The sequence below is a fragment of the Typopeltis vanoorti genome, chromosome 16, assembly GCF_054136105.1.
Source record: "Typopeltis vanoorti isolate ZY-2024b chromosome 16, IOZ_Tvanoo_1.0, whole genome shotgun sequence".
Taxonomy (NCBI): Eukaryota; Metazoa; Arthropoda; class Arachnida; order Uropygi; family Thelyphonidae; genus Typopeltis; species Typopeltis vanoorti.
In genome coordinates, this window is record NC_143564.1 from 79,075,545 (window position 1) to 79,093,111 (window position 17,567).

General features: G+C 34.8%; 1 protein-coding gene across 6 annotated transcripts in view; it reads left to right on the forward strand.

Moving 5' to 3' along the window:
- The window catches only part of vap (RAS p21 protein activator vap), a 689,463-nt gene that overhangs the window by 393,013 nt on the left and 278,883 nt on the right, over positions 1-17,567 (forward strand). For all 6 annotated transcript variants that reach the window (XM_090406565.1, XM_090406568.1, XM_090406566.1 and 3 more), the window contains exon 15: positions 556-728. In XM_090406565.1, coding sequence (XP_090262691.1) covers positions 556-728 — 173 coding nt within the window. The remainder of the gene's footprint in view (positions 1-555; positions 729-17,567) is intronic.

Genomic DNA, 17,567 nt, shown 5'->3' on the forward strand with positions numbered 1-17,567 from the left:
TTAAGATGTAAGGAACTGGGACCTGGATTTGGGGATTGCCTACAGTAGATCATGCATTTGGAGACTGGGATCTAGAGGCTAAATTTTTTGTAACTTGGATTTAAGGATATAAAATATCAGAATAAAATATCACCCTGAATAACAGGGTGCATGACATGTAAACCTTGAACCTCCCACGCGCACACGCACACATTCACTCCTCCATATAACAAGCTATATAAAAACTATCTTACCAAATTCCAACCCTTTTCTAAAGTTGAATTTGCCATTATTAAAAATAAATAAGCTATCCAGTTTTTTTTAGGACTAAGAAGTATATTATTTTATCCTTCTTTTATAAATAATGGAAAATTATATCAGTCTTTTATGTATATCTGCTATCAGTAACCCCAGCTGTTTCTATTAGTTTACAGAAAAGAGTGTGCACAGTATAATACAAAAAAAAAAAAAAAATCAAAAATTGGAATATTTTTTCTTTTATTCTGATAATGATTTTATCACAAAGAAAACATAAAATCCACTGCAATAATATATGTTGGTATTTATTATCATTAGCTGATCTTACTGTAGAACTGGAGAATTTAATTAGTGGAGAGGAAGTTGAAGACTGGTTTCCACTTGGAGGTCTTACTCCTCCCATCCGTGATAATTGGGGCTCCTTAAGAGTACGAATTCGTTATGTTCATGAAGTAATTATGCCTTTGGCTGAATATAACGCACTTAAAGAGGTAAATATAATATAATCAATATAGTTATTTTATTGAAAAAAAAAAAAACTTAACTGTTACATCTCGTTTAACTAATATCAGATTTAGATTGATTAGTTGCTTCTAATATATTTCTTCATTGAGTGATAATTTTCAAGTAAGCCATATAGCTAAAACATTCGTTCATAAATATCTCAAAGACTGATCTTCTAGTTCTGGTTTCTTTTTAATATGGTGGAATCCTTTACCAGAACTGGTAAATTATTAAATTATTTCATCTATCACTTATGAAATGTAGTCTGTATTTTGTGTTATGTATATTTTTTTAACTATCCTGTTACAGTATATTTTGACTCAGAATCTTTTTGTATGATAGTATATGGTGGTTTTGCTGATAAACACAAGGGTATGTTTGTTTTACAAATTAAAAATATTTTAATATAATGATGCAGAATTTGAAACTAAAATTCAACTGCTGTTAATTAATTGCACAAGAGATCACTTAACTGGTGATTCAGAATAGTAATCATCACTGTAATTAAGTACACTGAAGAATTGGAATCTGTGATGATGATGATTGAATTTCTGAGAACCACTTCAGCATTACATAGGTATTGATGATAATTATTCAAACAGTAGGTGAGACAGCTCTCATGAGCCCATTTGCCCTACTTTATTATTGCATGAAAAATAATTATAAATGACAAACAAAGGAATCTCTCCTTTTCGTGCAAAAAGGGATTCGTCATTTAACATAATATAATAAGCAACTTGGCAGAGATGGACTGTTATGGGTTGGTGATGCACAATATACAGCCTCTCCCAGTCATTCAAACCCCCATCTTCTTGAGATGTGGCCTGTTTCTGCTAACAGGCTCTAGCATCAGCGAGTAATCCTGCAGTAGAATACCTTCCTAGTTCGAGGAAATGTTAACTAGACCCACTGGATAGTGTAGACGACCATACCAGACAGTAAAGCATGTTGAAGGCTTCCTGATCAGCTGCGATCTACACTGCCAGAATGTACCTGGATGTAGGATGTGTAATGGTATGCTAGGGGAACTTCAATGCTATGTTATGGCATGGAGTCTGGATGTCCTCTAACTGTATGTTCCCTTTTCTTTTTCTCTTCATCTTTGCCGTAATAAACATGAAAGTAAATGTAAATAAGTGTAGTTTTATTGCAATTAAATTAAACAATAAAACCTCCCCAAAAAATTAAATCTTAACAAAAAAGAATCTTTCTTATTCACTTTGCCACCATTCATGTTATAAACAGCAACCTAAATTCTGTGTATCATCACTTGCACACATCCAAACCCAAATCTCTGCCACAGCCCATCTTAACTGTCTAAACTATCACCATATGTGATTCCTTCTACTACAAGGCTGGCACTAGTGCTTTTATGCAGTCCAGCATTCCTTGACAGAGGATGCTTAATCTCAAATCTCCCCTTTTTTGACCTTTTATGGCTTAAGATTTTTCTCCCTGACAATTCTCTCCACACACCCAATACTCTTGAACTTTTCTTAACCATTCTCCATCCAGGTACACTGTTGAGGTGACTACTCCTCTTGTTAATTCAAATCACAATCTCATCTAAGTTTCATCTCTTTTGGAATGTCTTCTCTTGGTCATTCACAGCCACTTGTCTTCTACATTACAACATTTGGCATTACAACAATACACGGGAAGATCTCTAACTTTTACTCCTCCTTTTAAGTCCAACTACCATTCTCATTCTTCATATACAGATGTCTCTTGTGATCTTGTTGTAAATTATCCATTTTGTAAAGGAGATTTTCATTCCTCAATTCAAAATTCCCGTCCTGTAGAAAGTTTTTTCACTTCATTATAATTTAAATTAAACTTGCCAAGAAGTTATATTATGTAATTATTTATCCAAGTGAAAGCAAACAATGTTTGCACATGAAGTATCTTCATGACACTCTCACCCTCTATCCAAGCCATGGTTTTTGGAAGAGTGCACCAGAGCAGTCCAGGAAAAGAAAAGAAAATAGCTTATCTTGACACAAAAATCCCAGCTTCATTCACAACCTACTTTGAAGCCTACAATGCTTGCAAAACCATTGTAAATAAAAGATTTAAGGGTAAAAAAAAAGGAAGCTTGACTTTGTTAGAATTAAATTTAGAAAACTGATTGCCTTTTGGTCCCTGCAAAAGCTGCTGGCTCAACTTTTGTCCATCTGTGGTTTCTTATCCAAATGGCAGCATTGCAACATCACATAAAGATAAGGCTGACTTCCTGGCAAATCACTTTCTTATTTACCTGGAGCATTACATTGCATTGCATGCCTCCTATAACCTTCCAGCAGAAAGATATCAAAAAAATCTTAAATAACCGTGATACCAAAAATACCTAGTCTTTATTATCTGTAGACTATTATGGTCATCTGGAATCCACCCTATAGCATGGAAGCTAGCCCACATATAGCTAATTCCAAGAATAGATGTCTTTACCATCCAGTGATCAACCTATTGCTTTCACCTCAGTGTTATCCAGAGTAATGAAGAATGCCATCAACAGTTGTGAATTCAACTTCATCTATATCTGGAATTCTATGTAGAGTATTCAGGGCAGGATCAGAAATGCAAAATTTACCATAGTCATTAAATTTAATGTGTTGTTTATGTTTCGTTCTCCAGATAGGAATTGCATATCCAGTTTTTCATATAAAGCAGGTGTTACAGGTGCATCGAATATGGCACCCTCCAGGATGGACAAGGGGAGGAAGGAGATACTTGGAAAAACTGAATAGGTTCTTTAACTTTGTAGAAGGTTTAAAGGTGGCATTAAGATTCTATTTGTGAAGTTTTCTATTTATTTTATCTGATATCCCTTTAATGTAAGGAATGGCTACAGTTTTATTGTAATCTAGTTTATTTTTATTATTAGGTGCAGTCTTGTGAAGAACGTTGACACTATTTTTGCTGTAGTCAATTTTTAGGAAATTATTGCTGATAATTTTTAATTCATGCTTAAGCACTTTCTCATTGGAGCAAGTCTTTAAAGTTCTGTTTATTAGTGTGTGTTAATGACACCCAGTTTTTGTGTTTTGTGGTTGTAAGAGTTTTTTTGTATATATTGGACAGTATGTGTAGGCTTACAGTAAACAGTGGAGTAGACTGCTGGAAGGAAAATGTGTGTATCCAGAAGTGTAGCACATTCAGTATGATGATAACGAAAACATTGTCAAAGTACCCAAGTGAGACTTTGGGTTTTAAAGTAAAGGGACATTGCTCATTTGCTTCCATGTAAATGTTGGCAAATGGGTAAGGTATTAACGTTCACATATATGTACTCTCTTTTTGCACGTAAAAGCTAATTTGCCACACAAAATAACCAGAATTCAGTACATAAATTATGACAATACTTTGGAGATTTAATGCACGAGTGTTACAATAAGTACGGTAAGCTGAAGATATGTGTTTATTTTTTGATTAACCAGCTGACATTTTTAAAAAGATATAGAGACACCAATCTTATTACTAAGTGCATCAAGCTGAAAAGGAAATTCACCTTGGCAAAAGCACTAAGAATTTATGACCATATGGAGAAAGCAATGCTCAGAGAGTAGATTCAAATCATTTCTATAAACTTACCACTTGTACAAAACCAGGTGCTAAATTTAAAATGAGAACTTGTCATGTTTAAATCCAGATATTTGGGATGTCCTTGAAAGGTTTACTGACAACTCATATATACATACCCTGAAAACAAACAAAGTAAAACTTATAGCCAAATTTCTTAGACTGAAACAAGCAATATTTAAACAGCTAACAGACAAATTTAAACAATTCCTCATCATCAAATGATTTTGAGAACAGCCAACCACAAGCCAGTGATAACATAAGCAAACAACAACAAGGGATGAAAATACCAATCAACTAAAAAGTGATAAGGAGCAACCAACCAAAGTTCAGGCCTTTACAAAGTAGTGCGAGTTCATCATCATTTAGGGTGTGGCTTGAAAGAATAATCACGAACATTCAGTGAATGCAGTTGGTTGGCCCTTATCACTTATTTTTAGTTGGTTGCTTATATTATCACTGGTTTGTAGTTGGCTGTTCTCAAAATCATTTGATGATGAGGAATTGCTTAAATTTGTCTGTTGACTTTTTAAATATTGCTTGCTTACCTTTAAGAAATCATCTTAATTTGGCTATAAGTTTTACTTTGTTTATTTCCAGGGTAGTTTACTGAATTGTCATGAAACCTCTCAAAGACATCCCAAATATCTGGATTCAAATATGATAAGTTATCATTTTAAATTTAGAACCTGGTTTTGTGCAAGTGCCAAGTTTATACAAATGGTATGAATCTATTCTCTGAGCATTGTTTTCTCCATATGGTTATAAATTCATAGTGCTTTTGCTGAGGTGAATTTCCATTTTAGCTCAATGCATTTAGGAATAAGATTGGTGTCTCTATATCTTTTTAAAAATGTCAGCTGATTAATCAAAAAATAAACACATATCTTCAGCTTACCATAATTATTGTAACACTTGTGCATTAAATCTACAAATGATTTTCGTAATTTATGTACTGCATTCTGGTTATTTTGTGTGGCAAATTAATTTTGTGAACAAACAACATAAACATGTGCAATTCACAACTGAAATTGAGAGTCAGAGTGCGTTTCTATTTCTGGATACACACATCTTCCTGTCAGCAGTCTTTACTTCACTGTTTATTCTAAGCCTACACATACTGCCCAATATATCCTCATCAACTCATACCATCACCCAACACAAAAACTGGGTGTCATTAGCATGCTAAAAAACAGAGCTTTAAAGGCGTGCTTCAATGAGAAAGTGCTTAAGCATGAATTAAAAATTATCAGCAATAATTACCTAAAAAATGACTACAGCAAAAATACTATCAACATTCTTCATGAGACTACACCTAATAATAAAAATAAACTACATAACAATTAAACTGTAGCCATTCCTTGCATTAAAGGCATATCAGATAAAATAAATAGAAAGCTACATAAATACAACCTTAATGTCACCTTTAAATCTTCTACAAAGTTAAAGAACTTATTCAGCTTTACCAAGCATCTCCTTCCTTCCCTTGCCAACCCTGGAATGCACAATATTCGATGCACCTGTAAACTGCCTTATATAGGTGAAACTGGATATGCAATTCCTATCTGGAGAAAGAAACATAAACAACACATTAAATTTAATAACTATGGTAAATCTGTAATTTCTGAACCTGCCCTGAATTGTCTACATAGAATTCCAGATATGAAAGGCACACCAAAATTTAGCATGAGTATAAATTTAAGGAGGCCTCTGAATTCTAATTAGTCACCCTAATTTCAGCAAAAATGTTGGCCTAAAAACTCAAGAATATGGATGGCATATATTCTACCAACATAATCTTTTGTTCTAAGAGGTCAGTGTAAATTATAATTAGAACTTAGTGGTACTCCAGGATTAGCATTAATATAATAAACACTTATATTAAATTATTAATTAGGCCACCCCTATTGCTATATTAAAAAATAATATGAATTTGTTTTCTGGGCATGTAAAATAATAATATAGCTTTAATGTAGGGCTTTTTTACACTAAAGGTGTGGCCAGTAGAATAATGTTTGATCAAATAAGTGCCACTTTGCTGTTTGAATTGTAATGTAGCTGGTTTGTGTACATATATGTATACTCCAGATGATGACCACGATGTAAAAGGTCGAAACATCTGGAAATTAAAGTACGGTAGTTGTTTCCATAATTTTGTCAAAATGAATGCCAATTGTCACTGTGCTACTTTAAAAGAAAGGGTTTATTGCTTTAGGCCTTGTGGTCTCTCATGTGTGAAAATGATAAAAAAATAAAAAAGAGAGAGCATGAGTTGATATCTAAAATTTAGAATACGAGTCGACAATAATCTGAGGGATGAGTGAAAATTATTATTATTCTGTGGGAGTTTTATGAAGCAGTGAGTAAACTGTATTCTATGAATGAATAATTTTTCATATTTCATAATGTTGTATTTGTTTAATACTGTTATCAAAAATATTTAACTCCTAATTTACTCTGAAAGTGTGATGTTTGGTATAAGATTTAATATGATTTTAAAATGGAGCATTCAGATATCATTGTTTTAAGCTGTTATGAAAACAGAAGGTTCATAATATTAGAGTTGAATTAAATTCTATTAAATGAAATTCTTTATTTCTGCTTGCCCCCTTCCTTTTGTCTTTAAATTAAAATGTAATTTGTGCAATGCTCTACCAGTAGTCTTCACTGCTGTTCATGGCAGTGAAAGCCCTGGAGAAATAGAATGATAACAAAAAATGAACACTTTTTTCTTTGTTTTATCATTGTTTTCATTGATATCATTGTTTTAAGCTGTTATGAAAACAGAAGGTTCATAATATTAGAGTTGAATTAAAATTCTATTAAGTGAAATTCTTTATTTCTGCTTGCCCCCTTCCTTTTGTCTTTAAATTAAAATGTAATTTGTGCAATGCTCTACCAGTAGTCTTCACTGCTGTTCATGGCAGTGAAAGCCCTGGAGAAATAGAATGATAACAAAAAATGAACTTTTTTCTTATATTTTCTTATGTGATCTGTTTCAAACAATATTGTTTATATATTTGAAATGTTTATAATTTCTCAGGACAAGTGAGAGTATTATTGCAGGGAAACAAGAGTTGTCAGGTGAACAGAAGTAGGGTAGCCTCTTGTTAGAATAGGCACTTAGGGATAGGGGACCGTGTGGTGTAATGCAGAGTTAAATGAAGTCTGGAGGGAATAATAAAAGGTATAGAAAAACTCAAAATGCATTGATGTTTCTTGATACAAATGCTAGGATTATCAGCAATAAAGGAGATGAATTAGTGGCACTGACAGCTTCAGCAAGTCCAAAGTTTATTGGGATCAGTGAAACATGGTTGACAGAAATAGAAGTAGAAAGTTATAGCATATTTCAGCAAGATAGGATGGCCAAATGCAGGGATGGATTATTGCTTACAATAAGTGATGAGATGTGTCCTATCAGAGCAGAGGATTTTGAAGGAAATGGTATTAATGGTTTTGAGTGTATGTGGCATGAGGTGGTGGGCAGGACATAATATTTAGTGGGATGTTACTATAGGCCAGGGAACACAGTGTGTAAAGAGCAGGAAATATTTAGGTAATTGCATTTGACAAGTGCAAAATGAGTGATTTATGGGAAATTTTACAAAGTATAAATTACAAAGAGGAAACAACATGAGTAGTAGTAAGCGAATAGAATTTCTGTAATTATGGAGGGACGAATGCCATAGATAATATGTAGTAGAAGAAATGAGGCTCAAGAGTTTTGGATTTGGTCCTAGCATCAGATGATCTGATCTTAACTGAAATGTTATCCCTACTCCCAGTTGGAGAGATTGACCATGTATCTTAATTTGGGGGTGAATAGACATGCTGAAGGATCAAGAAGAAAGGAATTTATGTGGAATTATATGGCAGGTGATTAGCTTTGGGCAGTTCCATAGATGGAAAAATTAGAAAGGCATCACCAGTGCTTGGTAAAAAGTAAAGAAATATTTATTAGCAGCAGTGGCAAGTTGTATACCTTTGAACGAAAGCATGAACAAGATTTTGTGTAAAGTGGATTACTGTTGAAACTGCAAACGAAAAAGAAGTTATGAAAAACAGTATAAGAAAATGGGTGGAGAACAGTTGCATGAGGAATATAACAATCAAACCAGGAAGGTGACTAGCACAGTAAAAAAAAGAAAAATTTGAATATGTGAAGAGATTAGCCATGAGATCCAAGAAAAGTCTGAAGGAATTCTTTTGTTATGTAGGAGGAGAAATGATTCTGGAAGAAGGATATTGTTAGATGAAAATGGGAGTAAAGTAGAGTAATTGATGCAGAATATATACTACAAATTAAATATACCAAGAAATTATATATTTGGTTTAATCTTTTATCCAAGTGTAAGCAAACAAGTTTGTGCCTGAACTATTTGCAGGACTGTGACAACTCATATATAGAAGGTTATGACTTCAGATCACTTGCCTTAGTATTCCATAATGCAAACCCCATATCCTTATGAGTATGTATAATGCTATGCATTATAGGAAAGGTCCACCACCCCGACCGATTTCGACCTTTATTGAGGTCTCATCGGTGGGAACCAGACCCACTGATGATACCTCTGGGTAGCGACCCTTCCCATAATGCATAACATTATGCATACCTGTAAGGATATGTGCTTTGCATTATTGGATTACTAAGGCAAGTGATGTGAAGTCATAAGCTTCTATATACGCTTGCCCCAGTCCTGAAAATAGTTCAGACCCAAACTTGTTTGCTTACACTTGGATAGAGAATTAAACCAAGGGTATAATTTCTTGGTATTTTTAATTTATAGTATAACCAAGTGAAAAAACTTCCAATATATACACTATAGTTGTTTTATGATCACTTTATTTAGATATTTCATCCTGAAACAGCAGGATTTATTACTAGAAGGATAAGGAGGGGAGGGTTCAAGGTTTAGATGTATGTGAAGGGAGTGTGTTTCAAATACTAAATACTTTGATTGTCAATAAAGCAATGAGACTGGATGCAATTTTGCCATGTGCTAAGGAACTGGCAGCTCTGTTGACTTAGTTTTTCAATGAGAGTTTACTTGTGAGAAAGGTGCACAAGGAGTGGAAGGAGGGTAAGATATTGCCATTACATAAGGGTGGGGGTGGAATACACATGTCAAACTATAGATCAGTTTGTATTTCTTCTGTAGTTGTTAATATTTTAGAGAAATTAGTGAGAGATTGTACACAGCACTGGGAAGATGAGGGTAATGTTATCTTTGAGGGTCAGCATGAATTCATTAAGGGATGGTTTTGTTTTAGTTATCTAATTGCCTTTGATAATAAAGTAATAAGAGTGGTTGATGAGGGGAAAGGCAATTACTGCCATTTTTTTGTATTATTATTCTTTTACAGGGTACCAAATGATAAGCTGATATTTAAGTGACAACATATGAGGCTAGTGAATTGAATTGGGGATTGGCTGTCTGATGGATATTTGTTTTTATTATTATTATTACATGACACCTCCAAGGAGTCCAAAGGCTCATTGAGGGAGGGCAACTACTCTACAACTCTCCATCTCCACCACTCAATCCATCAGCTACAGTGAACCACATTATCTACACCCAATGCCATCTATTTCCCACTACCACTAGTATTTTCTCAGACAATCACAAACATCCATGCCCGTGGTGGAATTTGAACCTGCAGCCTTTTGGCTGGAGAGCGGATACGCTAACCACTCAACCAACCAAATTGATGAGGAAGCAGAAGGTTGCGAGTGATGTTTTACAGGGCTCAGTATTGGACCTGTATTGTTAAATCTTGATACTGACATTTTCAGTGGATTGCAGGAAGATATACAGTTGTTTGCAGATGTTGTGGTAGCTCTTCGCAATTAAGCTAGACAGATGGGCAAATCATTGGGAGGTGTCAGTTTAATGTAACTAAATGTGAGGTCTTGACGGTTGGGATGCATCGATGAGCGACTACATACTCTGTTGGAGGAAGTGAAGGAAGCAAGAAGCCTTAAGGTGATGATTGATAGAAACACAAAGTTTAGAAGACAACATATTGCAAATTGGTGAAGGTAGCACAGATGATTGCTGCAATACTAAGAAGAATGCTGACCAACAGAAATAGCAGAGTGGCGGTTCCTTTGTATAACTCCCTGATCAAGGTGCACATGAATTATTGTGCTCGTATTTGGTCAGCAGAATTTGAAGAGAATAAATTAATCTTGGAGAGGATACAGAGGTCGATAACTAAAATAAAATAGAATAGACTGAGGACATGTGAACCTCAGGTTTGGTTGATAGAAGAGAGGTGATGTGATTGAAACATTTAAACTTTGAGATGTAGTTAAAGGGTTGAAACCTGGAGAGTTCTTTCATATGATGAAACAAGGGGCCATCCCTGGAAGTTACGAATGGAAGTTGTGAGCAAGAAGGTGAGGAGTGGCTTTTTTGCATTGCAGGTGGTTGAACTGTGGAATGCATTGCCCTGATAGGGTAGCGAGAGCATTAATAGTGAATGAGTTTATGAAGTGGTATGATAGACTTTGTGTTGTCTAAGATGGGCCTCCCACATTGAGTCTTGTAGCTCCATGGAAGTCCTGAATAATAATAATTGTTATTATTATTATCAGAAGCATTGTTCTGCAGTATCTTCAGTAGCCCAATCTTTGTCACAAGCTATATAGTCATATATTTAATTGCATACTCCAAGATAGTTTAAAGACATTTAGTAGTCAGAATCTCAAGATACAGAATAAAGACTGTATGAATCTAAGTTTTCTTTTCAGCACAAAAAATTAGAAGTATCTTCTAGTTTATTATGCTAAAAATTGGAAAAATTCATCAGTCATCAACTGCTATAAGATTAGTGCAGTCTTTGCAACACTTCTGATGGGCCCTCAGAACTTCAATCCACTGTCCACCATCACTCCAAGATCTTGAATCTCATCCACTTCCTGAAATGCAACTTCACCAATGCAGTATGTAGTCTTATATCTCTGTGTACCAAAGTGTAACACCTTGCATTTTATTAACATTAAAACTGCAACCCCATTCATTTGTCCAAGCTAAAAGTCTATTCAAATCTTCCTGTAGAGAAGGAACATAAGCACTACTCGTGATAATTTTACCTAATTTTGCATCATCAGCAAACATTTGAAGATCATCAGTCAATCCACATGAAATATCATTAACAAACAAGTAGGGGGGGGGACCCATCACTACAGAACCCTGAGGCCCACCACTTGTCACCTTCTTTTTCTGAGACAGCTCCATCTTACACAATGCTTAAACAAGACCTGCCCTTCACAGATCCATGCTGACCATCATAGAGAATATTATGTTCATCAACCCAATCCTGTATTCTATTTCTAACCAATTTTTTCAATACTTTGATCATAACTGCAGATATATAGAACGGTCTATAATTGAAACTTCTGTTCTTGAACCATGATTGTGGAGAGGTATTATTTTGCCTTCTTTCCACTCTTTAAGAACCATCCCCATTGCAAGACTTTCATTAAATAACCATGTGTCAAGGACATGGGTAACTGTTTTCTGCATTCTTTAAAAATACATGGTGATATGTCATCCATTCCCACAACCTTATTAACATCTAACCCAAGCAACACTTGATACAGTGCCTTCGTAGCTCAGTTGGTATAGACAACGCCTTCTGGTCGAAAAGACCTGGGTTTGATTCCCGTCTATGACGTGAGGAACCTTTATTGACTAAAGGCTAGTTATCCAGTCTCATACAAAGGTAGAAGGTTTTTTTTGCCCAGAAACTTGAGTTTTTCATCCCTCAGAACAGGCATACTGGCCATGAACACCCTCACGGATTTACAGTCATAAAATACATACTTAATTCCCTCATTAGGAGGGTTCAACCAGTCCTAAGGGATGGTGGAGAAACAGGGGAATCCTATACAAATAAATAAAAAAACTTGATACAACTTTAATTCTCCTAATTCTTGCCTCCCTTCGACATGTTACACAGCATCGTTCACACCACAATGATATACATTGATGAAGTGTTAGTTAAATAATTCTACTGTATCCTTTGCTATCTTTACTCTGCTACTATAACTAACCAATCTATTGATGCTAGTTGACTATGGAACTTCTGATAATCACCCACCTTGTAGACCTTGCTATAAGTGGATCTATAGCAAGGTCTGTATTGTCAGAATGCAAGATTATCAACAGGAAAAAGTTGATAACAACTTTTTCCTGTTTGACTACCTTCCAAACCAATACCTCATGATCACTTTCATTAATAGTGGCAGTGTTGATAACTCATTCACAACCATCTTGTGAGGATATCACCAAATCTAATACCAATAAACCTCATGCTGCTTTAGATACTTATCCTGCAGAAAAACTCAACAAAGCTTGTTGAGTTACTGTACACTATTTCTTCTTTCCACATTCCTGTAATGAAAATCTCCCATTAGGATTGTCTTCCTTTTACTTGCCCAACTAATTTGTCTAAAATTTTCACTATCAATACTCTCCACATTCCATGGTCTATAACAGTATCCTATTAGATATGCTATTTTACTGATCTCAACTTCATACCAAACAGCCTTAAAATCTACACATGTACTACTATTTTCCACTTTGACTCTTGAAAGACATAATTCCTCTGCTATCATTGACAATACTCACCCTCCTCTCTTCATCTTTCTATCCCATATGTCCACTAGAGGGATGTAAGGTGTGTACTGTTCACATTAGCTCTGGAAAAGATAAGTGTTTGTTGAGTAATAATCGGCTTTATTTCTTGAATTTTAGTGTTGTGCTATTTATGTTTGAGAATGAAGTGTGTCTGTGTGATTTTTGGTGTGATTTATTAAATTGTTAGATTTATTATTTATAAAACAGAACACAGTGCTGATACTCACAAAGTCAACCATGCGGGCATCGACCAGTGCGACTAGTTTTGAATACTACAAAAATTGTCATTAATGACATAGACTTTTCAAAATGGATTCGATGTCTTAAATGTAATATGTATGCATGGTGAAGCGTAAGGGATATGTTTATGGAGAGAATGGATGGGAAATGAGGGAAGGTGTGAATGTATAGGAAGTGCAATGTATTATTAGACTACGAGGCAATGAATGTGAAACAGACCGAAAAGATAAAAGATGGCATGAATGAAAGAAACAGAAATGAAACGAAAGCTAGTGAAACTGAGGGAGGGAAAGAATGCAAGAATGTAGAATAGAAAGTTATCAAAAGCAAGAATATAGAAGTGAAAGTTAGCAAAAGCAAACACGTGGAAGTGAAAGTTAGTGATAAGGGAGTGGAAGAAAGTATGAATGAGGAAACGGAATTACAGTGCAGCAGAATGAGAAGTTGTAAGGCTACAGGAGTGACTGAGAGTGAAATTGTCAGAATGCAAGATTTGATGAAACAGTTGTTGAAAATGAAAGATGAAATGAGGAATATGCGGAGTGATATTAAACGTTTAATAGAAACTAATGAAAGTGTGCAAAACAATAGAATGAAACAAAAATGAGTAAAAGAGGTGACAAGTGACTCCAAAATTGCAGTGTATGTTGGATTCCATAGTTAGAAAAGTATATAATGAGAGAATTCATAAGGTCTGCTATCTAGGAGGGAGAATGAACAAATAATTCGGCCATTGGACATGAGGAGGAGATGAGTAAGAGGACTAGTGGTGGTCATGGGGACAAATGATTTAAGTGGACAAAAGGAGTATGTAAGGGTGAATATCAGAAGATTATTGAGAAGTGGGAAAGGTTGTCAGTGTGTTGCTGAGGTATGACAATTATGAGTTATGATGGAGAGTCAGTATCATGAATGGTATGCTAGCAGAGCTGTGTGAGAAGGGAGCACAGTTTGTGGATGTGATGCATGTGTTTGAGAGAAGAATGGAATTATACAGGCATGATGGGTTGCGTTTAAATGGCTTTGGGATGAATGTACTGGAGAAAGTGTTGCTAGATGGAAGTACAGTGTGTGCAGCATGCAAGTGATCAAAAGTAATCGCGAAAGTGAAAGATCAGAAGAGTGGTATTGAAGAGACAGACATGGCAGTGTAAACAATGGTAGTGTGAGATAAGAAGACAGAGAACAGGAAAGCAAGAGGAACAGGAAACCAGGAATGGGGGGGGTGGAGAAGCCTGGGTGAACAGGGAGAGTGGATGTTGGTAGGGAAGTTGAAACTGACTGGATATACGTGGTAAATGGTGATAAAGGTGATTGGGCAAGGGCAAATGTGGAGAAATCGCAACCAACTAGTGACTTGGATAGGACTAGTTATAGAACTAAAATTGAACTGCTATGTTTGTATACAAATGTGGGAAGTTTCAGAAATAAGGGGGATGAAATTGTTTCAGTGGTTGAGTTTATTCACTCCAAAATCATTGGAATGTAATCAAAGCATGGTTGAATGAAGGTGATGTCGTAACAGGAATAGAAATGAAAGGATACGGTATTTTTTCTGAGGATAGAAAGGGCAAGAAGGGAGGGGGAATGCTGCTGATGATAGCCTGGGAATTAAGTCCACATAACATGAAAGAGGGAAATAGTGGCAGTGGTTATGAGTCACTGTGGTGTAATGTGGAGGTTGATAGGGAGACATATTTAGTTGGATGTTGCTATAGGCCAGGGAATGTAGAGGGTGGTGATGAAGAAATGTATAAACAACTTGGGTTAGTGAACAAAGGAAGGGTAGTTATTATGGGTGATTTTAATTAAGGTGGTATATAGATTAGAGTAAAGGAATAACATTTGGGAATAAGGAAAATGAATTTCTTGAGTTTTTGAGAGATAACTATCTCACACAGCATGTAAAGGAGGGCATGCAAGGATCGAGATCTTTAAATCTGATCATGTTATCAGAGGATGAAATGGTAAGTTGTGTTTCACACTTTCCTCCAGTTGGTAAGATCATGAAATGATCACTTGGTTTGTGGCTTGCCATATGCAGACTTCTGTGAGAAAAGGATATATGTGAAATTATAAGGTTGGTGATTATGACAAGCTTAGGAGACAGCTTGGAGTTATAGCATGGAATGAGGAGTTGAGCAGTAAGGAAATAAATGCCTCTTGGGAACTGACAAAGAAATACATAACAGCATCAATGTGTGAATGTATTCTGAAGGGCCAAAAGGCTGAATAAGGTAGGTGTGAAATAGATGAATTGAGGGGCTTAAAACATGAAATCTGGAAGGAGGTACTTTGGGGGCAGTACAAGATGAATAACAGTAATAATCAGTTTCATGAAGAGTACAGTTGACCCTTGAAGAATGCAGGTTTGAACTGCATGGGTCAACTTATGTGTTTTTATTATTATTATTATTATTAAAAATATTGGAACATATTTTGGAGATTTGTAACAATTTAGAAAACTCACAGACAAACTGCATAGCCTAGAAATATCAAAAAAATTAAGAAAAAGTTAGGTGTGTCATGAATGCATAAAGTATATGTACATACTAATCTATTTTATCATTTAGTACCATAAAATATGCATAAAGTTAAAATTTATCAAAACTTACGCACACAAACTTACAGACCATACCTGGCGCCATTTGCAGTCGAAAGAAATGTGAACAAACGTAAAGATGCAGTATTAAATCGTAACTGCATAAAATTAACTGTTATTAATTAACATAAAATAAAAATTTTATATTGATTCATTCATTAGCATATAGGCTAGGTTACCACGAAGCAATCATATTGCTGATTCTTTGTTATCAGTGCTTAAATTGTTATACCTGTAAATAAATATAATTTCTTTTTCACATTATCTTTTAATTTTTGATGTCTAGTATTAGCAATACATATAACATCTACAGTGTTTTGTATTATATAAAACAGTATTGATGTAGGTACTGACAGACATACAATTCATCTTGCAAACAGATGACGTAAAAGTATTGATAAATACAGAACATTATTGTAAATGTATTTTCACTTCCTTATAATTTTCTTTTTACTAGCTTACTTTATTGTAAGAATATTTTATATAATACATACATACCATACAAAATACGTGTTAATCAACTGTTTATGTTATCAGTAAAGCAACAGTAGGCTATTAGTAAAGTTTTTGGGGAGTCATAAGTTATATGTGGATTTTCGAACAGCATGGGGAGGGGGATCTGTTCTCCTAAACCCCTGCATTGGCAAATTGGCAAATCAGTCAAAGAAAAACCCTAGAAAGTTTTTTAGATATGTGGCAAGTAGAAGGAAGAATAATCATGGTAAGATGATGTTAATGGATGAAAATGCTGGGAACTGCTGCAGAAGACATTGTTGAAGTATTCAGTGATCAATTTATAAGGGTGTAATCATGAGGAACTTATAAATTATCTACATGTAAACACAAAGAGAAAAGTATTATTTATTAAATATACTGCCAAATATTTCAGTTTGAAATGAATAAACTGTCGTCAGTGGCTTAATCAGTTTTTTACAAGGTAGAATGCAAACAATTGATTTATTCAAAATAGTATGAGCCATGTGATATTAAATCACTAATAGCGTTGTGCTTTCACTGAAGAAAAGGTTAATCATAAAAGTGTAAAATAAATTGCATGAATAATTATATAATTTATATTATCATACAAAAACATAATATATAATATCATACTAAACAAAATTTAATGTGTTGTTCAGATCAAACTTTCCCATATTTTTGACCAGGATAGGCAATCATTCCAATTCAAGTTAGGGTGATGAAGTAAGGCCTCAGCACTCTCTTTAAATAGGCGTTCAAATGTATATCGACATCCTTCTAGAAGGCGTGTTTTAGACCAGAGAATGTTGTGATCTGCCTCTATTCCATGTTGCGCCAATCCGGACTTATCGGATTTGTTGTGAAGAATATAAAATTGATGTGTTTGTATTCTGTTTTCTATTGAATGTCCTGTTTGTCCAAAGTAGGAAAGCTGGCAGTCACATGGAACTTGGTATACACCAGGAAGAGACATAGTTGAGCATTTATCTTTAGAAGATGGGAGATATGTGGATAGTTTATTAATAGTAATATAAGTAACTACTAAATCATGTTTCTTCAGAATTCTTGAAATAGGCTCTGAAATGCCAGAGATGTATAGGATTAGAACTCGACGTATTGATTCTTTGTTGTTTTGTTTTTGGTTTGTAGAAGTCAAACAGATGTGTAGTCCTTTAGCAGATGCCATTTAATTTCATATGTTGTTTGATAGTAGACAGTTCTTTTATAAATGATGGGAGTTGAACAATTGATTCTAGCTCTTCGAATTAAACATTTTATGA